Genomic DNA, 26,671 nt, shown 5'->3' on the forward strand with positions numbered 1-26,671 from the left:
GTAGTAAACTTAAATATTGTCTGAAGGAAGCAAATGCAAAGCGCCACTATTCTATAAGCTGTGCAAGTGTTCATTAGCTCTGTAGTTTGTCTAATCTTATATGAGTTATCCAAGTGTTCATAATTTTCTATGATGGTATCTTCATAATTCTATTAATTTGTTTGAATTATTATCATTTTGTTACTTTTAATCTTGTTACTTCAAGATCACTGCATTGAACTTGCTCTGTGTTCTCCTCACTAGAAACCTATAAAGCTGCAATTTTTTTCATTACACAAAATGTCAAACAAGATTTCACTCAAAAATAAGACAAAAGATTCGTTTGTTTAAGGGTTGGACCTTGACGGTAAGCTTGAGGTAGACATCTTCGGACTTTGGAGCTGTCCTTTTCGTCTTCTTGCTCTTACCTCCTGCGATCAAATCAATTCCCTGCAAACAAAAAAAAACACGATCGAAATGATCTCAGAAATCAAACAAATGTCACTATCGAAGTTACAAGAGAGACAATTCCGACACGGAAAGAGAGAGAGAGAGAGAGAGAGGGCAAGATTTTACCATTGTAGCCTTCTCCGGAGATGTGGTGGTGCCGCCGCCGCCGCCGTAGCATCTACGAGTGAAGTGGTGAAACTAACTTTTAAGTGTTTTCTCACAATGTTGGGTTTTTTTTTTCTTATTTCCACTAAGGGCCCAACACTATAAGCCCATCAAGAAACTACTATCATCAACCAAATTCTCTCTTTTTTATATGATTTTTTTACACAATTTTTTTATATTTATTTATTGGCTATCATATCAAGTTGAAGTATTCTGTTCAACATACAGTTTTATTCAGCTTTAGCTCTAAATATTTTCCAGTTCTTAAGTTTATACGTTAAAAAATTGTTTTTCAATGCTTTAAATCTATTTTGATTTTTAACTTGACTTTGTTTGTGATCTTTTTTTTTTGTTCAACGATAATTCGTTAAAAAAAGTAGAAAGAATTTAGCAAGTTACGTAATTTGGGTTTCTGAGAATGGATTTGGTTAAAGCATCAATCTGTCAATTCTCACCCTTTGGAAGAAAAAAGAAAGATAGATCGATAAACAGAAGGAAAGTTGCTTCGATATCCTTCACGATACCGTAGATCTTCTTTTCTTCGAAGAGTTTGACGTTGATGGCCCTGATCAGGGTTTGGTTATCGGAGAACATCCGAAGGTGGGTCACATTTAGCAAGGCTGCTGCTTGGAGGGCTGCTCGCATCACTAGGACTTCAGCAGCAAGAGGTGTTGTGACATTGTGATGGATTTGAGCTCATCTTTCATCCAGAGAGCGTGAAGGGTCCGAGATGATCCATACTAGTTCTAAATACATTGCAAAAAAATATAACTGATCAAAAGAAAAAAAAAAGAAAGAAGGAAGGTGTTCTGTTCAACTATCATTGTTAATTATCTACGGTCCCTTGATTAAAAAAAATGCTTACGAAATCTTACTTGTTTTATCAAAAAGTAAAAACTATGTTAGGGAGGGGACATGATGGGCACCCAGATATACAAATACAAGTATTAATCTCACACGTATGTAACTGTACAAAGTGCTGCTCCCTATCTCTAACCATAAAACCGAACTTTTCAAAAGACGCGGTTTCTCGCCCGACCTGAATACAAATTTCTTGCAGAATTAAATAAAGGAATAAATGTGTGTATAAAATCATTAAATTGTACGGAAGACTATTTTACTTTGACCAGTTCCAATGAGAAACCTCCACGTCTCATCCTTTTAGGCTGGATCTTCCACCACCGCCCACTAACTCACGTATTCTTGCCTTGGAAGGTTTCACTAATTACCTTTTCTTCTAACTATCTTTGAGAGTTTTGACAACTAATCATTTTTATAGTTTGCTTGGACAAAAGACGATCATTGGATCCATTACTCATCAACTGATTGATGTATTCGTTTACATAATTAGACTACCTAATGTCCATCATATATGGCTAAGAAAGTGTTCAAAGTTGCATTTAATTTAATAAAGAAAAACATTGCCGAACTTAATAGTTTTCATGTTTCTAATTATCTTATGATTACAAACTTGTAACTATAAGATAACCAATAGCCATTAAAAATGAAAGCTGTGTTGAAAAATATTAATCCCAAAATTTTCGGACAAGAGAGAGAGACACGACATAATCTGCACCATCTGTTTTCCTCTCTCCTCAATATTCTAAAGCTGGAAGTTTTTTTTAAAAAATTTCTCTTCTGAAAGAAAGAGATTTGGATTTGTTCTATTCCAATCTCCATTTTCATCCTCTCAGTTCTAAAGTATAATTAAGATCTCGTGTTTGACCCTTTAATTTGTCTCTTTCCTTTCGTGTTCCTTGCACTTTCCCGGGAAAATCCGAAACAGAACAAAAAAACAAAAGCTTCCGACTTTCTGATCACATCTAACCCATCAACGACCCATTGTTCCTACCCTGATTTAGCGCGAACCCTTTTGTTTCAATTTCAGGTTCTGGTGAGAAAAAAGTTTCGGATCAGAGCAAAAAAAAAAGAATGACGACGACGATGACAACAGAAGGGATGATGATGGAGATAAGTATGGTGGATGACATCATCAGAAGATTATTAGAAGGCAAAGGAGGCAAACAGGTCCAGCTCTCAGAGATCGAGATCCGTCAACTCTGCGTTAACGCCAGACAAATCTTCCTCTCTCAGCCTAACCTCCTCGATCTCCATGCCCCCATTCGCATCTGCGGTACCCCAGAAAATTCTCATTTTGATTATTTAGAGTTTATGTTTTCTGCATTGTTTATTGTTTGTTTATTACGTTATTACAAAAAAATATTATAAACACGACTATGAATACAGGTGATATTCATGGACAATACCAAGACCTTCTCCGTCTATTCGAATACGGAGGCTACCCTCCTTCAGCCAACTACCTCTTCCTCGGCGACTACGTCGACAGAGGCAAGCAGAGCCTCGAGACGATCTGCCTCCTCTTGGCTTACAAAATCCGCTACCCGTCCAAGATCTTCCTCCTGAGAGGCAACCACGAGGACGCCAAGATCAACAGGATCTACGGCTTCTACGACGAATGCAAACGGAGGTTCAACGTCAGGCTGTGGAAGGTATTCACCGACTGCTTCAACTGTTTGCCCGTTGCCGCCCTCATCGACGACAAGATCTTGTGTATGCACGGGGGGTTGTCGCCCGAGCTGGAGAATTTGGAGCAGATTCGGGAGATTCAGAGGCCTACTGAGATTCCGGACAACGGTCTTCTTTGTGATTTGCTTTGGTCTGATCCGGATCAGAAGCATGAAGGATGGTGTGATAGCGATAGAGGTATCTCGTGTACGTTTGGAGCTGATGTTGTCGCTGAGTTCTTGGATAAGAATGATCTCGACCTCATTTGCCGTGGCCATCAAGTAAAAAAAAAAAAAAAAGACTTCCCCTAGACATTATTTGAGACGCCTTTGTGATTTACTTTGGTTTGTTTGCAGGTGGTGGAAGATGGGTATGAGTTTTTTGCTAAAAGGAGATTAGTGACGATATTCTCTGCTCCAAACTATGGTGGAGAGTTTGACAATGCAGGTGCATTACTGAGCGTGGACCAATCTCTTGTTTGTTCTTTTGAGATTCTGAAACCTGCCCCATCTTCAAGCAGTATCCCTCTCAAGAAGGTTTGTTTTCACCAGATCAAGAAGTTATTTTTCTAATGATACAATTGGTTTTACCTAAGTACAAATGGCTTTCTTTCTTTATGTTTACTATTTTATCAGGTACCTAAAATGGGAAAGTCTTGAAACTCGATTAATAAAAGCTTCACAAGCTAGGCTCTGTGCATTTCCTTAAGATAGGTAAAACTGCAATGGAGAAGACAACCTCATGAGGCTACTTTACTTAGTCATCAAAGAAGAAGCATCTGTAAAAAAACAAAAGTTGTTATCCAAGTATCTTGTGTATAGTTGCTTCTTGTGATTTTCATCTCCTTTTTTCTGTTCTTCTTATGTTTATTATTTTCTTACTCCTTCCTAGTTTAACTTAGAGTGGCCCTTCTCTTTTGCTTTAATATAACTCTTTCTTGTATCATCATCAAGTTACCACATTTCTTAAAAAATCTTTCAATATTGAATTGACTTTCATGGTTTGGCTCTTACATTTCTTAATCGTCAGTACAGTTAAAAGTTTTTACAGAGCTTATCTAGAAGTGTGAATGCTATATGCTAAGGAACTCAGAGAGAGGTGAAAACCTTCTCTTTAGGTAAATATTTGCATTCATGTTCCTTATCGCATCTGCTCCTGATAAAGCCACCTGAATTATCAAATTCCAAAGCAAGATTCATTCATGTTCCTTATCGTTACACTTTCCTAGTTAATATTAGAGTGTCTTTCCTCTTTTGCTTTATTATATTTTTTCTTGTATACATTTGTTAATCTTTCTATATTGAATAGACCTTTCATTGTTTGGCTCTTATTTTTCTGAATAGTCTGTAACAGTAAAAATATTTAAAAGTTTTTACAGAGCTTTATTCAAAAGTTTTAAAGCTATGCTAACGAACTCAAAAAAGAGAGTTTTAAACTCTCTTTAGGCAGCAATCTCATTCATGTTCCTTACCACTCTTTCTCTCTGAATCAAACCTCGCATCTGCCGCTGATAACGCCCCCTGATTTCTAGCCAACAGATTGTTCGTAGCACAATGACTATTACTAGCCAATAGATCTGAAGAGGTTGAAACCACGCAGAACTCTCAGTGTTTATGAGTGGTTCTTCCAGACTTGATTTGCTTCCGTAACAAGACTCTTCAACAGCTGATTGAACAGTGAAACCCAATGCATAGCAGAAGGCTGTGCCATTAGTCTCCCATTTAGTAGCTTTCCCGCAGATGATGCTTTCGCTTGCTCCACACGGTACTATAACCTGACACATAATAAGAAACAAGACCTCTCTCAAAAAAAAATTGAATTCTCAAAGAGCTTTTGTGCCTCTGAGTTTACAAACACTGGTCTTCTTAACCTGATCACTGGCATCACTACTGAAGTAAGCATCAGAGCAAGCTTGAAAGACTCTGCCACAGAAGGAGGCACAAATGGGAAGAGTTCCTGGCTGGCAGATTGAACATTCCAGAAGCTCAAACAAATACAAGCAGTCTTTGGCAGCTTCTCCATAAGTCGCCAGGCTTTCTACAGCTTTTGAGGCCGAGAGCATCCGTGAAGCAGAGCAACAAGTCTTCTCATGGAACACTTTACACACGTTCAGATCCTCAAACTCAGGATCAGCAAGCTTGCCTTCTGATGCGGATGTTGAAAAGGGTCCTTCTTTAGAAATACATACTCCGTTCCTGTTGGAGTTAACTGGTTCACCTGGAGAAACAAGAACGCTCAAGATTCATTCCTTTCAAGATAGCTAAACGCATGAAGCAGAGAGTACTCTGTTTTGAAACGGTTTCCGTGGATCAAAAGGGTACCAAGATGATACAAACAACTGAAAGATCGAAAACGTTTTCAGCACGCACAAACTAAACCACGAATCGAGCTGATCTAAATGAACTGAAAGATCGAGACATTACGAGTACATCGCAGATACTCTGTTTCAAAAGGTGTTTGATGCATGAAAACGAACCAAGATGATGCAAAAGAGTTGAAAGATGGAAACTTACCAGACGAAGAAGAGATCAAGAGAGGAAGCAACATGATCAGAGTAAGAAGCAGAAGAAACATCCTCTTCGTCAAGTATCCTCCCATCTTTCTCCACTGATCTCTACGATGAGTACAAGAAGAAACAATCCTTCTCTACTGCTTTCTGTTTCTTTTTTTTCAAATAGATTCTCCCTCTCTTCTCATGTGTTTATAGTAAGCAACAACACTTGAAATGCCAATCTGGTTTACTGTTTACTTTCGGTTGAGTTTTCATATTTTCCCGGTTTATTAAAAACCACTCCGGTTCATGGAGATTTCATCGTTGAATCGAACTCTACCGCTGAATTGTGGTTGATTAGTTTCGGTTAACGTTTTATTAACCGGTTTACAAACTAATACTGTTCCATTGAATTGATTGGTTTCGGTTAAAGTTTTATTAACCAGTCTTCTCATGTATTTATAGCAACAACAACACTTGAAATGTTCACTGTCGGTTATATTTTCCTGTTTATTGAAAAACCACTCCGGTGCATGGAGATTTCATCATTGAACTTTACTCTTAGGCAGAACTGTACCAGTCAATTGGGTTTGATTAGTTTCGGTTAAAGTTTAATTTCTGCAGTTTCCTGATAAGCTTCTTGTTCATTGAATGGTTTGTTCTACACTTTCGGTTGAGGTTTTAATTTTCCGGTTCACTTAAAACCACGGCTCTTCTCCTACTATTCTTTGAAATTTTACAAACTAATACTGTACCATTCAGTTGGGTTTGATCAGTATCGGTTGAAGTTTATTTAACCGGTTTATTCTCTGAAGTTGCCTGATAAGCTTCTTGTTCACAGATCAACTGTGAACAACTCATGAACTTCTCTGCTTTCTTTCACCAGCAAACAATCTCACAAGCTTTTCATTCAATCACCATATCAATTTCAAATCTGTTTAACAAATCAAATCAAGACCAAAGAACTAAACAAATACAAGAATCAACTCACAGAAACACACAATCCTTTAACCTTTCTCTTATCACCAGCAAAGATAGCCATCAGCTCAGGCACCAGCTTCCCATGCTTCATCACAAACCTATTCAAAAACACCTTATCACTACACGCCAAAACAGACGACATCGGAGGTATCCCACTTTCTCTTCCCATCATCACTCCTTTCTCCACAAGAGCTCTTACCACACCACACCTCGGAACCATCCTCTTCTCCAAACTATACCCAAGCACCGGAGGTATCCCAACCACATCCTTCAACTCCCACCCCATCTCCCCCACCAGAAACTCAACCTTCCTCCTCACATTCTCAGCAGACAGCCCCACGCAAGTGGGGAAGCACTTCACCATCGACACAAACTCCTCACCGCTGAATCCAATCCCTAAGAAAGTCTCCACGCAGCTCGTTATCTTCTCCTCGGAGGCACGCATGCACTCCGGACGCTTCTTCATCACCGCCACCACCTCCTCATCCCCCAAACCGCACCTCTTCAGCGTCTCGAACGTCTGTGTAATCTTCTTCTCGGAGAATTTCAAAGAGTAAGGCCACTTGTTAAACATCTCCCAAACTTCCTCAACCCTAAACCCTAACTTGTTATACACGCTAACTTTCTCCTCTATCGTTCTCTCGCTCATCTCGTAGAAAACGTGCAGCGCTTGCACGAACTTCGACGTCGCGGGATCGAACCCCATCTCGACTACTTTCTTGACTGACATTTCGAACTTCTCTTTCCCGCACACAGGTTGGCTCTCTGAGACGAGGAGCGAGAATAAGAACCGTTGAGGGACTCCCATCTCTCTCAGAACGGTTACGTTTCTCATCTTGTTCCCTTGCTTACCAATAATCGTAGAAGAATGAGAGCTCTTACCATCGTTGTGGATGATGTCTTTGATGAAGTCGAAGTACAAGGCGGTGGATTTGGCGCCTCTCTTGGATAAGATTTTGGGGACTTTCGAGATGATCTCGGTCAGGTCGGAGGTTGAAGCTCCTCTGGACTGTAAAGATTGGAGCTTTGGGAGAAGGGAGGTTTCGGCGTCGAGTGTGAGGAGGCGTGGGTATGTGGTGATGATTCTGGAGATCTGAGTGGATGTGAAGCCGTAGCTTGTGAGAAGATTCAGAACTGAATCTGATTGAACAGTGGAAGGAGAGGAGGAGAAGGGATTGCGAAAAGGAGATTCATTTTGAAGAAGCTTCACTGAGATGGCTCTAAAGGTACGAGATTTGTGAAGCTCGATACATCTTTTGCTGTGGAGTAACAGAGAAGAATACATGACAAAAGGAAATGTTTTTACGACACGATTCGAAATCCGACCAATCTGTTTCAGTTCGGAGATAGATAGTTTCAGAAGTGAAGAGTGAAGAAGAGGAAAACTCACTCTTCAAAGAGAGACGACCGATCTGATGAATGTTTCCGACCACATCAGATTCTCGGTGGTTATCTAGGGTTTTGTAGATAATGACGGTTTTGACCAAAAATGAACAAACAGTAGAGCATTGTATTAGGGGTAGTTTAGTAATTTAATAATTGCAAACGTCTTAGCTTAGCAGAGATCCTCCTCCTCCCACAAGTCAAGACTCTTTTATCATCCGTCGTCGTTGTCGGTGAGTTCTGTCTGAATCTCCAATTGTTCAGCTATTCTAACACATCGGTGAGTTTTGAGTCTCTGATTGTTCAGTGCTTTTCTGTGTCTGAATCTCGTTTTCTCGACATGTGTATTTTTGTTGTTTTAGCCTGTAAACTTGATTACCTTCTGTGTTTATGGATCATGTTTTTCTTTGTGCTGGCTTGATTCGTATGGTTTCATGACCATTTCTATATATGATTACATAGTTACTCTTTGTTGTGATCTAACATAATCGTTGGTTCCTTAGATTGAATATTTAACACGGCGGAATTTTCGTAGGAAAGTTTACGTTTGCTTTCAATGTTGTCTTCTTGTGTGTAAAAATTGACTTAATCTGAGAAAAAATTGACATTGAATAGCTAATTGCTGCAGGATTCTTGGTTCTTATCTTTCATTTTAGGAGTATTCTTTATAATCTTCTTCTGTTTACGAGCTGAATAGTTTAAGAAAGCTATCTCTTGTCATTGATGTTGGTTCTTATGCTTTTTGTGTCCGTTGGGTTTTCTAGATCATTTCGTGTTTAATTGAATTTAAGCTTTACATTACATGTTCCTCTTTAGGACAAAACTAACAAACAAATGGAGACGCAGAAGACTCAAGCTGATAACCCACCTAAGCCAGCCATGTCTTCGTGTAGAAAGATGGTCAAGGATGATGCCAATTTCTTAGAAGACGTCAAGGATCACATTGATGAGTTCATCAATGCCTCCATGGATGATCACAAGAATTGTTTCAACAAGACCATCAAGAAGGTTCTTCTCCTCTTTCTTCGTCATCTCTACCTAAAACATATAACAAAACTTAGATAATTGTGCTTCAGAGGTTCTTTGTTTTGATTAGATTAATCTAATTTGGCTAATTAATAATAGTAGCTTTTCTACTTGGGGGTTTATTTGTTTCAGATGTTTGGACTGTCAAAGGCTGTTGCAGAGAAGCAGCAAGCTGAAGAAGCTAAGGGAGTGGAGAGTTATTTGCCTCTTCAGACAACTCTCTCTGATTAGAGAAATTGCTAGCCTAACCGGATATTGGTTCGGTATACTTTTGGTTTGTTGGTTTCGATTAACAAAGTTTATTGGCTATACCAATTGAATACAGTCAAATAAATTGAAGGGCTGAATAGTTAAGAAATCAAAAACATTTTTGAGCCGACAAGGTCCACCATACACAATGTTCATATTTTAACGATATTTTATCTCTAGTTTTGACTGTTGGGCTAAGAGGCTGGTTAGTTTTGACTGTTGGGCTATGGTCGAAATAATTAATCAAACCACTGTCCAATTACTTGCTATGAATTATTCTCGTAACTACGCATTTAATCATCATCATTAACAGATAATTGAATCATGCCAAAATATTTTTTCTTAAACAATCGTCTGAAACAAAAGTTAACTTCAACCAAAACTAACTTCAACAAGAAAAAAGAACAGACGGAAGAAGATAAATTGTACTGAGCAGCAACGAACATAAACAAAAAAAAACCGCAAAACAGGAGTGTAGTTTCTTTCTTCTAGTCTTCTTCCTCGCCCTCGTTCTCAGCGATGTTGAAGTACCTCAACTCGTAGAGGTTACGGTCCTTGTTGGCTGCAATCACTCTGAGCCAATCCCTCACATTGTGCTTCTTCAAGTACTTCTTCGTCAAGTACTTCAAATACCTGAACAACAACCCATAGTGTAAACAAACAGTTGTAACTTAAAGTTGTTTGGATCCTACAAGTGTGGTTAAGTGTACCTCTTGGAGAACTGGCCATCAGAAGTGACAGTGATCTTGTTCTTCTCACGGGTGATTGTGACGGAATCACCGAGTGCACCGGCTTTGCCACCGACTTTGATCCTCTCCTGAAGGAACTTCTCGAGGGAAGCAATCTCCATGATCTTGTCATCGACAGGCTTGGAGCAGTCGATGGAGAAGGACACTCCCTTCTTCTTTCCCTTGGCGACGGCTGCACTTCCTCTACTCATTTTTTTTCCTCTCTACAAATCCAAAACCAGACAAAAGTGTTTTAATTATACACACACCAAATACATATTATTATACGCCATTTTCAAAATTCACAGTGAGATCTAATCTATTTCATCTTAATATCTGGCGAGCTAAGTCTAATCTCAGAAACTGAAGAGTCATCCCATTAGAGAGGGAGAGGCAGTAAGTGAGAGGCGTTACCTTGAACAAATCGTGGAACTGTCTCTGAACAGATGAGCGGCGATTTTCAGCTGAGGAGACGAGAGCAAAATGGTTAAGGGGTTTTCTGCTTTTAAAGTGGGCTCTTGTAGCCCTAATTTATATTCTCCTTAGCGTCCCTCAAGTTTTTTAATCATCGTAAAATTACCCCAAACTTTTCATATGTGAACTATATCACCCACATTTCTCTTTTTATGAAGAGTAGTACGAACCAGAACTCCAAATTCGCATGCAAAAAGTGAGATTGCAAATGCTATAGTTGATCAATTTAACAAATCAGTATCTCGTGTGCAATCATTGCATGATTTTGTATCTTTCTATTTTTTGTTGTCACATTGGTAACTTGACCTTGTGAATTGTGATAAGCGTAAGAGAACTTAAAGTGTAGCTCAATAAGGAAAAAATTATGTTCCATTAGGGTAATTCACTTGGATACCCCCATTGTAGCCACATAACAAAAGCAAAGATCAAAACCACCTTATGCTAACCCGGACCCAAACCGGCTCGAACCGCACCGTCACCACCAACCAGGGGGAAGTAGCAGTCTCTCTCCAAACCATTACATACCATTTCATTTGTGTTTTTTTTTTTTAAAGATTATCAATTCATCACATAACTTTGAGCATGCAGGTTTTTTTCTCAAATTATCAAATTCCCAATTGTTTTCTTTTTTTATGTTTTTTTCGGGTCCAACGTTCATGAGCATTGCCTCTCACCGGCTGGCTTACGATGATCCTCCGCCGCCATGCCTCTGAAGGAAGCTTCCTGACCCTTCATTGAAAGAAGATGTCCAAATGGATGGTTCTCTATCCATCTGGTTAACCGGGTACGCCTGCTGCAACGGCATATAAGGCTCCCTCTCCCATATGTTAAACCGGAGAAACCCGCTCCCCCCTGCCTGATCCGAAGAAGACGAAGCTGATCCTCTACTGGGCCTCCGTCCAGACGGGTATACAGGCCCACGAGAGACAATAGGTGAGTCTGGTTGTTGGTGTGACTGTGCAGTAGACTGTTGGTAATAGGCTTGAAGAGCTTGCGTTCTGTCACGTGTCCGTGCGTTGCTTCCCGGAAAAGGCGGCGCCACCGAGCTCCCAGCTCTACCACTTGAACTGCAAAGACCACCACCAATATAAGGGCTGTTAATAATTCCACTTTCAAGTCAAGAGGGAGAAGATATGTTACCTGTGACCATGATATGATGGACGCATGAACTGCGGCGGTCTTGGTCCGTTGGCACGGGAAGTCCTTGCAGCAGCTGGTGGAGGAGTGGGCTGAGTTGGACTCCCCACGTTTGGGACAGAAAGGGAGAAGTGCTGTTGCGGTGGAGGTGGAGGGGAGTGATAATCCCAGCTGTGATAGTGTGGATCCACAGGGAAGCCATAAGGAGCTGGGACTTCACTGGAAACCGATGAGCCGGTGTTCCAAGTGAAAGTTGAACTCTCTGAAACGCCGCCTGCAGCACCTCCAGTGGATGAGGAAGAGGAATGAACCGGGCCAATGTAGGTTACGTATGGACATGGGTGACCTGCTGTTGGCGCTGCTGGTTCTGTAAAGTAACCTTGCTGGCCGAAAAGATCGTGATCTGTATACCATGGTGTCAAACTCAACTGGATCAATACACCAAAATGCCAGAAACGAAAAATAAATCAATATGACAATGTCTTACATGAACTCGGCGAAAATTCTGCATCACTACAAAGTTTTAAGAGAGATTCATCAGCAAACTAGTGTTAAATTACGCAATGATATTTTGCAATTAGTGTACTTACTCGAAAGAAGGAAGACGCGCTGAACTTCCAAATGGGCACCAATGAACTCCAAAAGCCTACAAAGATACATTATAAACATATGCATTTTCGACGAGGAACATAACTTAAACAATTAAAAAAAATAATCCTCAGCATGGGACGCAGAGGAGTGTGAAGTAAGATAACTTTGGGAGGGATATGAGTTTACCACTTCAGAGTAGCCACCGATATCAAAAATCTCCTCTTCATGGACCCAATCCTCGACATTGAATTCAGGGTGTGAACGGCAACCGTTTGCGTAAAGCCACTGGCCTTTCTCTATTTTCCGACAGTTTGGGCACTGCATCACTCCCTTTGCGTTGAAAGCTGAGCCAATACAATCTAGAAAAAGACAAACGAAACAGATGCGAAGTTAAATAACTTTAGCTGGAAAATACAATCTATAAGGAAAATAGACAAACTTATAAATTTTAAACACACACAGATACTCTATCTAGACATCCAAGAGTGTCAAACAGTGAACAAAGACTAAGAAGCAAAGAGACTCATAAGTCTCATGTGAACTTTTCGAGTTAATCATTCCCTCGTAAAACAATACTAACGAAGAGAGCAGATAATGCTAATTACGGCTGTAACACAATGTGGTGAGCTAATAGATTCGTCAGACAAGGCAGAGACACACAAACTTGGCAGTAGTAATCAAACAGTGATCATCAAGCCCTACTCGATGCTATCTGCATAACTTCACAGACAATCAATTCAAGCAGATCATGATTACATAAACCATGAACCGATTAGTTTCAAAGCTCAACACCAACCAATGATCAACTACAACAAAAGGGTCACATCGCACAAACAATGGTAGCCACAAACCAGAACATAACATGACCTATATAATTCACCAAACCGAATCAAACCAAAAGGCAGATCTAGATAATTCAAATTCGAAATTATATGTTTTTTTTTTCAGACAAAACTCAAATCGATTTCAATACAGACACAAAACCGGAACATACCGAGATGAAACTGGTGGCCACATTGAAGATTAGCCCAAGCTCGATCGCCCTCTTTAGCGACCGTATCGAGACAAATCGAACACGCAACCGAGCCAAAGCCATCTCCTTCGTCGCCGCGAGGATCTCCTCCATCGTCGGCACCACCTTCGTGGGCGAGATCAGTATCGCCGAAATTGAATTTGTTAAGCTTATTGCCTAAACCCATAACCCAAAATCAAATCTCAAAACCCTTTTATTTTTTTTTCTCGAGAGCTCGAATCAATCACCACACAATTCAATTCACGCAACAAAACCTTCTCCCTCTCCCAATTCCTTAAGCTTCAATTCGATTAGTTTTAAACAGAATATGAATCTGTGAACTCTCTATCCGATCGTCACAACCAGAGACCCAGAAGAAGAAAAAATCGTTTTTTGAAGTTTTTTTTTTTTGGTTTCTGGGGTTATGTTTTTGTGTGAGGAAAAGATTGAACGCTGTCCAAATATTCGAAACTTTGGACGGCTCAGATTTATTCTGACGGATTTGTCTACTTGACATCACCTTCTTACCTATTTCCTTTTTTTTCTCTCTTTTCTAATACCACCTTGGTAATTTAACTTTCTATTTTTGGTATCAAATTTGATTTTCATCATTTTTGTGTCTTTTAAGTTTAGATATGAATAAAATAATATTATGTGGATTTGTTTCTTATTCTATTTTGTAAATTAAATTTATTTAGACAAATTTAAATTACAATAATGACACAATGAAAACATTGATACAAAATATAGATGAATTTAGAACGAGAGTTAAGACATTGTTATTTTCCTGAGGTTTTTATGTTTTATTTGTCTTACTTAAATTTGATAACACTGCTTTCCTAAAAATTTAAATTAAATTAAGAGATAGATCTAATTAAGAAAAATTATGTGTTTTTTAAACACTGGATAATTATATTTTCTTAGGAAAACTTGTTTTCAAATAAATGATAGGCATAAAATCTTAAGGAAGTATAGTGTTTCAATATAGTACAACTGAAATAAGCCAATTTTAACTTAATAGATATAAAGAATATGGAATGCTTTAGTTTTACCATATGATTATTATTTTAAAATTACATATTCATGGTTTTGTTATAAAACATAAAATTAAATAAACCAACAACAAACATACAATACTATAGTTATATAAAAAACCAAAACAAAACAATACACTACCTAAAATAGAGTAAAATACTAGTATAAATTACACAATTGCATGCGTATGATTACTTGTTTTATAACCTTGAATGTATAGCATGCATCAAAACAAAAATCACATCACTTTCTCGACAATGGCTAAGAAATGTTTTTGAAGAGCAAGTTTACTTGAAACAATATATATACACTAAGTTTAAAACCTTATATATTACATGAAAAAGGTTCATAATAATATTGCTCATAAGCTGTGCAATCATAAATATTTGTATTCATGTTTACTTTCAAAAACTTTATGATACCTCTAAGAATATTTGTGATTGTCCATTGAATAATATCTCTTTGTAAACCTTAACCATGATTACTTTACATATTTCAAAGTTTCAAAACATATGCTTATTCGTAATGTATAGTTTTAGCTTCAGCTACCGTGGCAAAATTCATTTCAGCCAAAAAAAAAATTTCGCTTCTTTTCCTTTGCAAACATTCCCAACAAACTTAACCTATAAATATGCAAATGTGACGGACAAAATATAGATGTTGCATAAACTGGCAAGAAAAAAATAGTTTAGTTAGCTTCAGACTGTTATTAGAAACTATCAAATTTGATTTCAATCATTTTCCATGTATTTAAGTTGAATCTGAATATTATAATCTTATGTTTATTTTTTTATTTTGTAAATCAAATATTGTTTAATCAAATTTAAATTATAATGATTACAGAATGAAAACATTAATACAAAACATATGAATTTAAAACGGTAATTAAGACCTTGTTATTTTCCTGTGGTTTTACATTTTGTTTTGATTTACTTAAGTTTGATAGCACTATTTTACGTAAAAAGTTAAATTAAATTAAGAGATGGATTTAATTAGTAAAAATCATGGTTTAGTATTACAAAACAAGTAATTAAGAAACTGTTCTGATTCGAGAAAGACAACTTTCCTTTTTTGTGCAACCGGAAACTTTCCCTTTTGTTTCAAGGAAAAACAAGAAAAAGAAAGAACACTACTACTTGCCTCAGGTAACGTCAATACATGTCTCACCATAAACTCTATAAATAGACTGTCTTATCTTCACCAGCAACAAAGTTTCGATCTCTTTCGATCTCTCACTAGGTTTACTGATCAGATCAACTACAGCAAACAAGACTAAGTCGTTCTTTCTCTCATTCTCTTCGAACATGTTGGTTTACCAGGATCTTCTTACCACCCCGATGTTTCTCTAGAATTCGTTGATGTGTATGTGTTACTTGTGTTAGAAGCTAAACTTTTTATGTGTTTTAAACAGGCGATGAGGTTATCGAGAGCCACATGTTATGGGAAGTTGAAGGAAAAGTACTATTTTTGAAATAAAGCTTTATTGTGTATGTGACTATTTGTTCATCAGTGTTGTGAGATTGATTTTATTGGAGGTACTAATGTTTAGGAACCAACCATCATTCGACAAGAAACAGTTTGATGATGTTCATAAAGAGATACATAAATCCCTAAGCTGGACTCAGAAAAGCAAGACATGTTCAAGAAACACATTGAGGGTGCTACAAAGTTTTTGGTGTCAAAGCTCAAAGACTTCCAATTGTAAGCTCTTCTCATCTCTTACCGTTTAGTTAAGTTGCTTTTTCTAACTGGCGACTGAATGTGACAGCTTTGTGGGAGAAGGCATGAACGATGAAGGGTGCTTAGTGTTTGCTTAAATACTTGCATAGTATACATACGTTGACACAGATTGACAGAAACTGATAAGAATGTAATGATTTTTTTCTCACAAACACAATTCAACAATAAAAAAGATGGTACACCATATAAAATTCATTTTCTTGTCTCAAGAAGAAAAGAAGATGAACACAACTAAATGTATTTTCGATAATACATATCCTGATTTGAAAATATGAAAATATCCAAATAGGAATGCAACACTAGTTGAAAGATAGAGAGCAAACAGAAATAGAGATTAGGCGTAGTAGTTCAAACTTGCTTTCTTCTTGGCCTGGACTTGGATGATACCTTCATTGAAGTCCTCATGGTTCACCTGATAACACATACAACAATAACAGAGAACCCCATGTTTATAAACCAGAAAAAACTTGCATCATAAAGAAACGTAAAACCATGTATATTCTTACCTCTGTGGCATCACGACGAAGAGCTAACATGCCAGCCTCTACACATACTGCTTTCAGTTGAGCGCCATTGAAATCATCTGTCGATCTTGCAAGCTCCTCAAAGTTGACGTCTGGGTGTACATTCATCTTCCTCGAGTGGATCTGTATTCATTCAGTTCGGGTTAGTTGAGTAATGAGTGCTAAGGGTCATGTTCAGAAAATTTGAGAGACAAACCTGCAAGATTCTGGCTCTTGCTTCTTCTGTTGGATGTGGGAACTCAATCTTCCTGTCTAATCGACCAGAACGCATGAGCGCTGGGTCCAGAATATCTGCACGGTTAGTGGCTGCTATAACCTGAAAATTTTAAGAGGTTTGATTGTTACTGCTTCTTTATGGGACAATATATAAACAAGTATGACTCGTGCCTAGAATAAAGAAAGACTCTCTCACCTTAATACGCTCATCGCTACTGAATCCATCAAGCTGGTTGAGCAGCTCCAACATAGTCCTCTGCACTTCCCTATCTCCACTTACTTCACTGCACTCTCAGCCAAAGAATATAGTCAGTGAGCTGCTAGAAGAACTGAATCAGAAAAAAAAATTTATATACCTGTCAAAACGCTTGGTACCAATGGCATCGATTTCATCTATGAAGATGATGCAAGGAGCTTTCTCTTTCGCTAGTTGAAAGGCATCACGGACAAGTTTTGCTCCGTCTCCAATAAACATCTGCACACATCCAGTCACGACACAATTTTAAAACTCTGTGGATGAACAGGCAAAATGTATTGATTGCCACACTACAATATATTACCTGGACCAATTGAGGACCTGCCAATTTGAGAAAGGTGGCATTGGTCTGTGCTGCACAGGCACGTGCCATTAAGGTTTTACCAGTCCCTGGAGGACCATACAAGAGCACTCCCTTTGGTGGACGAACACCCAGCTTCTCGAAACGCTCCTTGTGGGTCATAGGGAGCACAATTGCCTCTACAAGCTCTTGGATCTATTTCCCAAAATTAACTCAAATCAGATTCAATACGCAACCCACAGAAGCAATTCAAGCAAAGCGAATAAACAAACCTGCTTCTCTAGTCCTCCAATGTCATTGTAATCTTCGGTAGGTTTCTCATCGACCTCCATGGCTTTAACCCTAGAGTCATACTCTGATGGCAAGGTGTCCAAAATCAGGTAACTGTCTTTATTAACTCCAACCAAATCACCAGGCTTCAGGCTATCGGGATCCACCAGGCCGACAACTGGTAGAAAGATTGTCTGCAATGTCCAAAAGTATCTCCTCAGAGAATCTATAAAGAACGCACATGAGAGAACGGGTATTAAAGTTTCACCTGTCGTGTAGAGGTTTTCAACACAACACACTTCCCCTTCCGTTGCGAGTCAAGGTCAATATTAGCACCGTCTTCCTCAGCATCGTCTTCAGGATTCATCTCCAAGATCTAAATAACATAACAGTTGTACTTAAACTCCAAGATCCTAAAAGCAAACCAAGGAAATGACGACAGAAGCTTGTTGAGAGTAGTACCTCTACAATGTTGCCAACCAAGTAAGGAAGCTGCTTGTTGAGTTTAATCTTCTCCTGATTCTCCTTTATCTTCTCCTTGTAAGAATCACATTCAAGATTTGTTCTTTGTGCGTCTTCCTACATACACAGATCAGCAAATTCAACATCATCAATTCAACGAAATCAATTACTAATGAGCTAAAAATCAAAACTTTCGAGCTAATAGTAATAAACCCCCAAGCAATTCCAAAAGAACGGATTACAAATCACTCAAAACCCTAAACCAGATAGTAAGTAGCAAGACCTAATTCGAATTCTTCTAAGTAACGGTTGAATTGAATCCAACATTATGAACTAAGGACCAATCTAGTTATTCAGAAGCGAAAGCTAGATCGAGAGAGTAATGGGATCGAACCTTGAGAATTCGAATCTCGTTGTCGAGGAGACGAGTAGCTCTAACGATGTCTTCGGTGGACATGGACGCGAGCTGATCCTCTTCGAAGCTTGACGTGTCTTCTACCATCGGAGTTGCCATCTCAATAGCCTCTAATCGGAGAGAGAGAGACAGAGATCGCCGGAGGAGAGTTTGGGGAGGAGGTTCTGAAGAGCGATTATTGAGAAGAGAAGACGAGAGAAAATAATTAAATATATTTTTTTCTTTGAGGAAAACTCGTTTTTGAAGAAATGATATGCGTAACCTTCTGAAGGAACCAGAGTGTTTCAATCTAGTACAACTGAAATAAACCAATTTTAACTGAATCGTCTGGTTTAGTTATACCGCCCAATAATGTATCTATATTATTTTAATAATCTATCTATATTATTAAAATAGAAGTACCAATAAACCAATTTTAACTGAATCGTCTGGTTTAGTTATACTGCCAAGTTATTTACGCTTCTATGCCACTCAATAATTATAGAACCTATCTATTTTAATGCTTGTCTTTTCCAGTTCAATTAATGTGTTGTCCTAAAATAAATTTTAACTAAAACACCCCGATTCACTTCTCAACTAAATGAATATCAAAATTATTCATTGACGTCGTAGGAATAAATCAAAATTTTTTTTAACGCTGATTTATTATGACATTACAATTATGAGAAAGATTACATAGACGATTTGACAACCGACAATACTACATATCTTATGAGGATTACATTTTTGTATTATGACCCAAATCAAAAATATTATGACCCAAATCCTATGTTATATGTGCAGACTACATTTTTCTTTCGATTGACACATATATTAAACATTTTATATATTAAAACAGAAGTCACAACCTTGATTTATGTGTGATTTTTTTTAAAAATGGACCTAATGGACATATTTATATAAAGTCATGTTACATTTAATTTCTAATCTTATCATTTTTTATTGGGCCTACCATAATTTTTTATTGGGCTATCAATAATTGAATTTAAACAATAGATGATCCATTGGATTTATAGATAATATAAATTAAATAGATATAATAGAATGTTGTAATACTACACCTCTATATGTTAATTATTTAAATATTTATCGATGTTAACTTTTAAAATTATAAATATTTTTTTAAATAACAAAAATCATATTATTTAACAATGATTAATCTTTACTATCTAAAACCAATGAAAACAAATTTTAAACTATATAGTTTATTTTAAACATTAAACAAAAACTAAATTTTTAATTATTTACTAGATAATATAAATCTATGAAGGGAAAAATTTAATTTTTTAAAAACTTTCTAAATTTGTGAAATGTTACAATATCTTTGAATATGACAATAAAACAATATTTTATTAATCTGTATATATATAGTTACGATTTTAATAATGAAATTATAATCCAAAAATATATATATAAAAGAAGATACAAATACATGTGAAAGTTTGAAACAATCAATAGAAAAAATATACCGTAAACTTATTTTGTTTTAAAAATTGATAGACACATATATATTATAATATATACCAATTTAGAATTGAAAACAAAATTTTTATATAAAAATAAATGAAAACAAAAACCTTGCGCAATCTAGTCTATATTATTAAAAGTCTAATTTTCATTCGCCTCGAATAGAGCTATGCCTCAGTATGTCCAATGATATCGTATGGATATACATTTTTCCTTAATGTTATATGTGTAGTCTATAAATTTTTTCCATATAAGCCATGAAGAAGATGTACCTGCATAAAAATCAGCGGAGTTCATTAGCATTAAAAAAAATATTACCAATATAAATACATATATATATATATATTTATTTATTTATTTATGTATAAAAATAAAATTCAAACCAACAGCACAAATCGACTATGTTTAGCTCTCTCAACAAACCAAATCAAATAGATTTTTCCAAAGCCTTCTCAATTAACCAAATTAATTAATTTAGAATCAAAATAGAATATCTTTATTAGTTTATCCATATCTATAATCAATGTCGAATATTAATTACCTATAATTATTGACATGATTTTCACTAACTATCTATATTTAAGTAAATAATACATTATCTAAATTTTGCTTCAAATAAAATCTTCAATACTGATGACCTTGCGAAATACTCAACAATAAATGGAAGATGTTCTGAATAATTACCAAGAAGGCAATTGCCTATATTCTCGCTAACAATGTTATTTCCGGAAACAATTGTTTTGCCTTATAAAATATCACGTCATTTTGCTTTTAAAACTTTCTTTAAATTTTTGTATCTACGTTACGGTTCTCACATTCACATTATATATAGTTTACCTAGCATACATATTCAATAGCACTTCAACAACTCTTCTCACACAAGAGATGGTTTAACACACACAAAAATCATGACTTAGTGAATGTAATATCACAAAATGTTACAAATACGTCATCTAGTACAAATAAAAATTTTAAAACAGGAAATTCATACACGCGCGGTCGCGCGGATCAAATTCTAGTTATTATTTTAAAAGGCATGTACGATAATAAGACCCTGTACCCTTTTTCTTCACCACCGTGTATCATTGTACTTCTCAGAGCAGAAAGCAGCTGTTGGTACAGCAACTTGAGCCAGCCTTGGGAACAAACAAAGGAAGCTGGTTCAGCTTCTTAGATAACCAGCTTCTTAGAGAGAGTTATTATAGTTTTTAATAACCAAACATACATAATTAAATATCAGTTGCCAAACTCTCAGTTTACTAATGGCAGGGTATCCAACAAAAGAACAATCACATCATGAATCCCAAACGAAATTTATCAACTAGAAACAACCGTACTTAAAAACTATAATAACTTGCAGGAAACTGAAGTTCCAAATATTCAAACCAGACTTATTAGCTTCACTTCAGCTTCTTTTTTTTTAATGTAAGAATTTATTCAAACAAAAAAAAACGTATGTACAGTGACTGCTTCTTTGTTTAGAGTGTTCTGTGTTTTCAGAGTTTTTAAGAAAAAACTGAACAACAATGGAGAAAAAACACAGCTCAATCTCTCTCAAAATTCTTCTCAAGCCGAACCACACCACCATGGCATTTCCATATCTTCTTCTACTTTCTCCCCCGAGAGCTTAGCTTCAGGTTCAGCTTCGTCTTCAGCTTCGGCTTCATCTTCATCTTCATCTTCATCTTCATCCTCATTGACAAATCTAGTTTGGAATCAGAAGTAAGTTGGTTTTATTGATCAATAAGCTTGGTTTATATACCAAGATAAGGAAAGCCCCAATAGGAAATTATAAAGTTCCATATAGAATAGGTAAAATATAGATAAACCTTATCTAAAACTAATTCGTATAATTCCTAAGTTATCTAGGAATCATACTCCAATACTCATCATTCATCTTCATCATTCATCATTCATTTTCATCTTCATCTTCATCTTCATCTTCATCTTCATCTTCATCTTCATCTTCATCCTCATCCTCATCCTCATCCTCATCCTCATCCTTTTCTTTACTGATGATCCTGGATATCTGAAAAAATGAGGAATCAAGGGATGCATAAAAAATTCTCAAAATGTATGTTGGGCACAAACCAATGCTAAAGTGACCAAAATTAAAGAATCTGAAGAAACCTCCTCGTATCCTTCAGAAACACGGGTGTTCCTCAGACGGGCTTCTGTGTGATTTTCGATAGCCTTCTCCGCAGCTTTTGTGATTCGAATATTCTCAACAATTTCTGAGAGGTAAATAATGATCAACCCAATGAGTTAAGGAAGCAAAATAGAAAAAGTTAGATCAATTTTGAAATACACATTACGCCAGATCATGTAGCCAGTAAATCCAAAAAGCATTGCTAGGCCAGCTGCGTGGGAGCCACTTCGTACAACTGGTTTCTGCAATGTTGGGAACAGACATATTGATCAGAAACATAATAAAAACAAAAGAGAGTTCATGTCGGAATAATCAATTACCTCAAGAATAGGATTAGAAACATAATAAAAACACAAGAGAGTTCATGTCGGAATAATTACCTCAGGAGTAAGATTCGTCGCCATTCCTTTAGCTCCTGGAAAAAAAGGGACGATTCAGCTTCTTTTGATTTGTTCCAAATTCATTATACAAAAAAAAACTCACTCCATTAGATACATCTGAGGAAAGAAAGAGATAACTACCATTGCTAAAACTATGCCGCCCAAATGGTTTTCCACGGCGATAAGAGTACTGCAAACCAAAAATTTATAGGTTTTTTTCATTGATCGAACAGCAGAATTTAAACGTAACAAAACAATAAAAGTTACAAATTGCCTTACGTGCGCAACGAAGGATTTCGCTAACTTCATGACCAGAAGTTTAGGGTTTCGGTTCTTCTCACTCGACCTCCTCTTTTCCGAATATGACCATGTTTTCTTGGGCCTTACTCTTATGTCCCCCCCCCTCCCTTTTTTTTTTCTCTAATTCATCACTCTTTTTTTCAGTTTACACGTTCAGTCATTAGGGCTTTGACTGAAAGTCAATTTTAGAATAAATATTTGAGTAGAAAAATTAGTTAATCTTTATTACTATAAAAATATTTATCAATCAATAGAAAATATTTTACTTCTCTCTCTTTAATTACTGTTGAAATGAAAAAAAAATGTTCGTCTAGCATACATATGGATAAACTTATGTACTCCACATTTCTTTGTCTCCCATTTTTACATTTTCATTTTTTACTTTCTTCTCATTTCCTTTATAATTTACCAATCACAAACCTAAGATTAAGAAAAAACTAGAGCTTGACCCGCACTCTCGTGTGGATATTTTTTATTTTCTAACTAAGAGATTATAAAGAAAACAATCATAGTTAGATTGATTTTTGCTAATGAGTTAAATTGGTATTAATTTCGTATCAAATACTCTATCCTAAACATATTTTTCTGGAAAAATTTAACCCATACTTGTTTTATTGTGTTTTATATGTTTTGAAACATAACCAAAAACTTCGTGCCAAAGCTTATAGTTTTCCATGATAATTATTATGGCTTTCATGAGTAAATCAGAAAAAGTAATAAAGTTAACTTATTTTTTAGCATTAATGTTTCAGCATTTTTTCAACACCCCCAATTCGTCCAAAGAAGAAAACAATAAATCTATACTATTAAAAGAGAATCATTCACTCACCAAAGGTTGTTGGATTTATTCATCAACCAATTATTTTTTTGGTTCTACCTAATATTTCCTAATATTTCTATAACTATACTAACAATAGTTAATACTCTCTAACTATACATACATTACTTTTGTTATCAATACGATGTTTTTTCTTATGCTAAATTTTTATACATACACACCTCCAATATACTAAATAAGGCTAATATATGCGGCCGTATCCTAGTAAATAATAACAATTTAGGTAGTTTATATAAAAAAATAAAAATCATGGTGGTTGACGGGTCAAAGATTTTAAACTAAAATTTTTTTGAATCTAATGTATTAATTGTTATGTTTCAAAAACATATTGTTAAGTAATAAAAAATGCTATATTCTCCAAAATTACATTAAAAATACCAACAAATCTTCGTGGTTGATTGAAAATATCTAAAACTAACAAATTGTTGATACAATTACATTAATTATTAAGATTTGTTCTATAGATTGCGTTGTTTCGTTTGTTTGATATAGAAATATTAGTATGGCATTTAAATTCAGAAAATATATGATATTTAAATGAATACCTAATAAAATGGAAAGTATATTTATTTGAAGATTAATTATTAATGAAATGGTTTTACTAAGACTTCTCTATAGTAGATAAAAAAATAGGACTCTATTTTAATAGAGTAGATAAAAATAAGTTTTTTTTACATTACTCCCAATAAAAAAGGTATACATTTACAACACTAATTGGCTTTTTATTGTTCTTAACATACACTAACTCTCAAGTCTAGACTCTCCGTCTCTCTCATCTCCTTCTTTTTTTAACATCAGTTGGCTTGAACACTGAGTATCCAGAGCCGTGCTTATGGCCTTTTGAAAAAAGCATTTGCCTAAGGCCCAAAGTTTTGTAAAAATTTTAGGGCCCCTAATTACAAAAAAATTATTTTTACATGGTAGTTAACATATTCTCTTGGTTAGATTTTTTTTCTTATTTGATTCTGAATTCGAATTCCTTTTAAAATAACTAGGTTTATGATCAATTTTGCTATATTTATAAATAAAACTATAAAGATTCTACTTCTAAAAAACTGCAAATATTTGATCCATATTTTTTTTTATATGCTATGAGTTAGATTTATTTTATATATGTATGAGTATTTGGTTAAAAAGTCATAAAAGTTTGAATATATAGTTTACTATATTTAATTTAAACGATAAGATTTGTCTTTTTAACAGCCACCAACATTTCAATCCAAAATCCGCATCTTTTTTTATAGTACAAATTCATACTTTTTGATCATGATTTTGTTTATAAAAGTCTGGTGAAATTTTTTTTACGTAATAATTCAAAACTTTGTAGTGTCATATTATATGTATATTCTAATTCAAAACTTTGAAGTTGAATAAATTTATTCGTTATAAAATATCATGTAAAATGCTTTTTTTTTAATTCGCCTTAGGCCTCCAAAAACCTTCACACGCCACTGAGTATCACAGTAGCTTTGAGTTGAATCATTCCATAGCCCTCCATTAAAAATCTTACTATAGTCTTAGGTTTATTATTGACTTAGTATATTGTGTTCTTACACATTGCTAAATTATTGTTTGCTTCAATGTATGATTTCCACAATGTTTGCAAGATGAATATGAGTGCTAGTGAGAAATCTGTACTGTACATGTATATTTAAAAACTACATGTGGACATGAAGAAAATCTTCGCAAGTTTAGATGTTTTGGCTTATTGGAAAGACAGTTCTCATCGCTTTGGAGAGTTGTCTACAATGGCGTCATGTTCTCTAAGAATTCCTACAACGTTTGCATTTCCGTTTTTTTAGCATAGGTTCACGGGGTTTATAACAAGTACGAAAATTTCTTCTCCCACAAAATGTTTAAGCCTTGATATGAAAGAAGAACTAAGACTTTTGTAATTTATTTTTAACTTTATTTTAGTTTAGACAAAAAAAAATTATACGTGATTGTGTTGGATACTTTGTTTGGTGTTTATTGGAACTCACTTGTGCATTATGTTTGTTGCACCTTCAAATTTGTGTAATCTTAAAATTTATCTATTTTTTTGTGTTTCAGCCTATTTTCTTAAAAAAAATAGTTTCCCTCTTAAGATGAACATTCAGGAGTGAGTTGATGCATTAATTAACTTAGGGTATGACTGGTTTTCCCGTTATCACCCGCAAACGCAGATTTTGCTGTTGGTAGCGGTTGTTGGCGTTTTGCAATAATCACTTAAGCCATTCTAAATCGCTTCAAACCGCTCTAAACTTCATAAATTCAAAAGCTGGTTTCAGCTAGCGTTTGCGGTTGCGGACTGATGCGGGAGGATAATTTTTTTTATTTAAAAAAAACAATATAAATACAAAAATAAAAATATTTAATAAAAAATTTAAATTGGAATTATAAAAATACTAAAATATATCTATTATATTTTATAAAATTTTAAAATAAAAATATTTTCTATAATTTTAAAAAATTTAAAACTATAACTTTCTAAATATAATTTTTATATTTATTATAATATTATGATTTTGATATTTTATAATTATATAAATGTAAATATTGTTAATTTATTATTTAACTGATGTTGCATTTGATAGTTAACTAGTCATAAGTATCTCGCAAACGCACCAATTTCTAACCGCAGAACTAGTCGTACAAATCTCTTAAAATCGCTAGAAACGGCAATCTCTTCAGCAGAAAGGATACCTATTGCTCTTAGACTTGGGCCTATGGCCCCACAAACGAGTACCCCTGATCAAAATACGCTGGCTGTGGTTTCAAAGCGTAAACCAGGGCGCCCCCCAGGAAAAAGAACAACTCCAAATAGCCCTAAATTACTCAGAGGAGCTAGCTCTCGAAAACGAAAAATCCCAGCGCCTAATCCTCCACAAGCTCGGAAAGTGAAGAAACCAGATATTCCGACTGCTCGAAATGCAAAGTCTAGAGCTGGAACCTCCCAAACAGCGAGTAGAAAACCTCCTTCTGCGTCAAACTCAGAGGATCAACCATTGTGCAACATGATCCCAGCTTCTACTAGAAGAAAGATGGATTTTCAAAATCCATCTTTTCCCGTTCCTTAAAAATAGGGAGCTGGAACTGTCAGGGGTTAGGGAATCCCCGGATAGTTCGTAGGTTACAAGAGATGAA

At 35.8% G+C, this 26,671-nt stretch overlaps 7 protein-coding genes and 1 long non-coding RNA gene across 10 annotated transcripts; 2 read left to right on the forward strand and 6 right to left on the reverse strand.

The window, feature by feature from the left end:
• Positions 1 to 128: 128 nt before the first annotated feature.
• LOC125587966 lies at positions 129 to 1,871 on the reverse strand. The gene is made up of 2 exons (XR_007324358.1): positions 556 to 1,871; positions 129 to 429 (listed from the first exon to the last, which is right to left on the reverse strand). It is a non-coding gene; the product is annotated as an uncharacterized LOC125587966 (long non-coding RNA).
• A 268-nt stretch (positions 1,872 to 2,139) lies between these two features.
• On the forward strand, positions 2,140 to 4,116 carry LOC106402123 (serine/threonine-protein phosphatase PP1 isozyme 9-like). The gene is made up of 4 exons (XM_048759440.1): positions 2,140 to 2,728; positions 2,842 to 3,401; positions 3,477 to 3,656; positions 3,756 to 4,116. The coding sequence occupies exons 1-4, from the start codon at positions 2,527 to 2,529 to the stop codon at positions 3,777 to 3,779; spliced, it is 966 nt and encodes a 321-aa protein (XP_048615397.1). The 5' UTR covers positions 2,140 to 2,526; the 3' UTR covers positions 3,780 to 4,116.
• Positions 4,117 to 4,450: 334 nt separating this feature from the next.
• On the reverse strand, positions 4,451 to 5,993 carry LOC106359301. Its single transcript, XM_013799025.3, has 3 exons — positions 5,634 to 5,993; positions 4,991 to 5,337; positions 4,451 to 4,894 (listed from the first exon to the last, which is right to left on the reverse strand). The coding sequence occupies exons 1-3, from the start codon at positions 5,716 to 5,718 to the stop codon at positions 4,562 to 4,564; spliced, it is 765 nt and encodes a 254-aa protein (XP_013654479.1). The 5' UTR covers positions 5,719 to 5,993; the 3' UTR covers positions 4,451 to 4,561.
• Positions 5,994 to 6,488: 495 nt separating this feature from the next.
• Positions 6,489 to 8,031, reverse strand: LOC106397783 (transcription termination factor MTERF15, mitochondrial-like). Its single transcript, XM_013838411.3, has one exon. The coding sequence runs from the start codon at positions 7,875 to 7,877 to the stop codon at positions 6,594 to 6,596; it is 1,284 nt and encodes a 427-aa protein (XP_013693865.1). The 5' UTR covers positions 7,878 to 8,031; the 3' UTR covers positions 6,489 to 6,593.
• A 69-nt stretch (positions 8,032 to 8,100) lies between these two features.
• LOC106360176 lies at positions 8,101 to 9,380 on the forward strand. Of its 2 annotated transcripts, none has more exons than XM_022719930.2 (3): positions 8,101 to 8,208; positions 8,792 to 8,983; positions 9,134 to 9,380. In XM_022719930.2, exons 2-3 carry the CDS (start codon positions 8,810 to 8,812, stop codon positions 9,230 to 9,232), a joined length of 273 nt encoding a protein of 90 aa, XP_022575651.1. In that variant the 5' UTR covers positions 8,101 to 8,208; positions 8,792 to 8,809; the 3' UTR covers positions 9,233 to 9,380. The 2 variants fall into 2 exon arrangements, with proteins under 2 accessions (XP_022575651.1, XP_013655220.1); XM_013799766.3 differs by having other exon boundaries at positions 8,135 to 8,255.
• Positions 9,381 to 9,567: 187 nt separating this feature from the next.
• On the reverse strand, positions 9,568 to 10,540 carry LOC106397170 (60S ribosomal protein L22-2-like). Its single transcript, XM_013837741.3, has 3 exons — positions 10,393 to 10,540; positions 9,961 to 10,202; positions 9,568 to 9,883 (listed from the first exon to the last, which is right to left on the reverse strand). The coding sequence occupies exons 2-3, from the start codon at positions 10,188 to 10,190 to the stop codon at positions 9,739 to 9,741; spliced, it is 375 nt and encodes a 124-aa protein (XP_013693195.1). The 5' UTR covers positions 10,191 to 10,202; positions 10,393 to 10,540; the 3' UTR covers positions 9,568 to 9,738.
• A 263-nt stretch (positions 10,541 to 10,803) lies between these two features.
• Positions 10,804 to 13,630, reverse strand: LOC106362023 (E3 ubiquitin-protein ligase IPI1-like). The gene is made up of 6 exons (XM_013801840.3): positions 13,175 to 13,630; positions 12,367 to 12,539; positions 12,180 to 12,235; positions 12,077 to 12,102; positions 11,593 to 11,992; positions 10,804 to 11,519 (listed from the first exon to the last, which is right to left on the reverse strand). Exons 1-6 carry the CDS (start codon positions 13,377 to 13,379, stop codon positions 11,135 to 11,137), a joined length of 1,245 nt encoding a protein of 414 aa, XP_013657294.1. The 5' UTR covers positions 13,380 to 13,630; the 3' UTR covers positions 10,804 to 11,134.
• A 2,457-nt stretch (positions 13,631 to 16,087) lies between these two features.
• LOC106362024 (26S proteasome regulatory subunit 6A homolog) lies at positions 16,088 to 18,677 on the reverse strand. Of its 2 annotated transcripts, XM_013842359.3 has the most exons (11): positions 18,391 to 18,652; positions 17,997 to 18,113; positions 17,803 to 17,910; positions 17,537 to 17,728; positions 17,268 to 17,459; positions 17,064 to 17,182; positions 16,904 to 16,991; positions 16,688 to 16,807; positions 16,474 to 16,614; positions 16,277 to 16,379; positions 16,088 to 16,244 (listed from the first exon to the last, which is right to left on the reverse strand). In XM_013842359.3, exons 1-10 carry the CDS (start codon positions 18,508 to 18,510, stop codon positions 16,302 to 16,304), a joined length of 1,275 nt encoding a protein of 424 aa, XP_013697813.1. In that variant the 5' UTR covers positions 18,511 to 18,652; the 3' UTR covers positions 16,088 to 16,244; positions 16,277 to 16,301. The 2 variants fall into 2 exon arrangements, with proteins under 2 accessions (XP_013697813.1, XP_013657295.1); XM_013801841.3 differs by having other exon boundaries at positions 16,088 to 16,379; positions 18,391 to 18,677.
• Positions 18,678 to 26,671: the final 7,994 nt, after the last annotated feature.

The sequence above is a fragment of the Brassica napus genome, chromosome C5, assembly GCF_020379485.1.
Source record: "Brassica napus cultivar Da-Ae chromosome C5, Da-Ae, whole genome shotgun sequence".
Lineage (NCBI taxonomy): Eukaryota > Viridiplantae > Streptophyta > Magnoliopsida > Brassicales > Brassicaceae > Brassica > Brassica napus.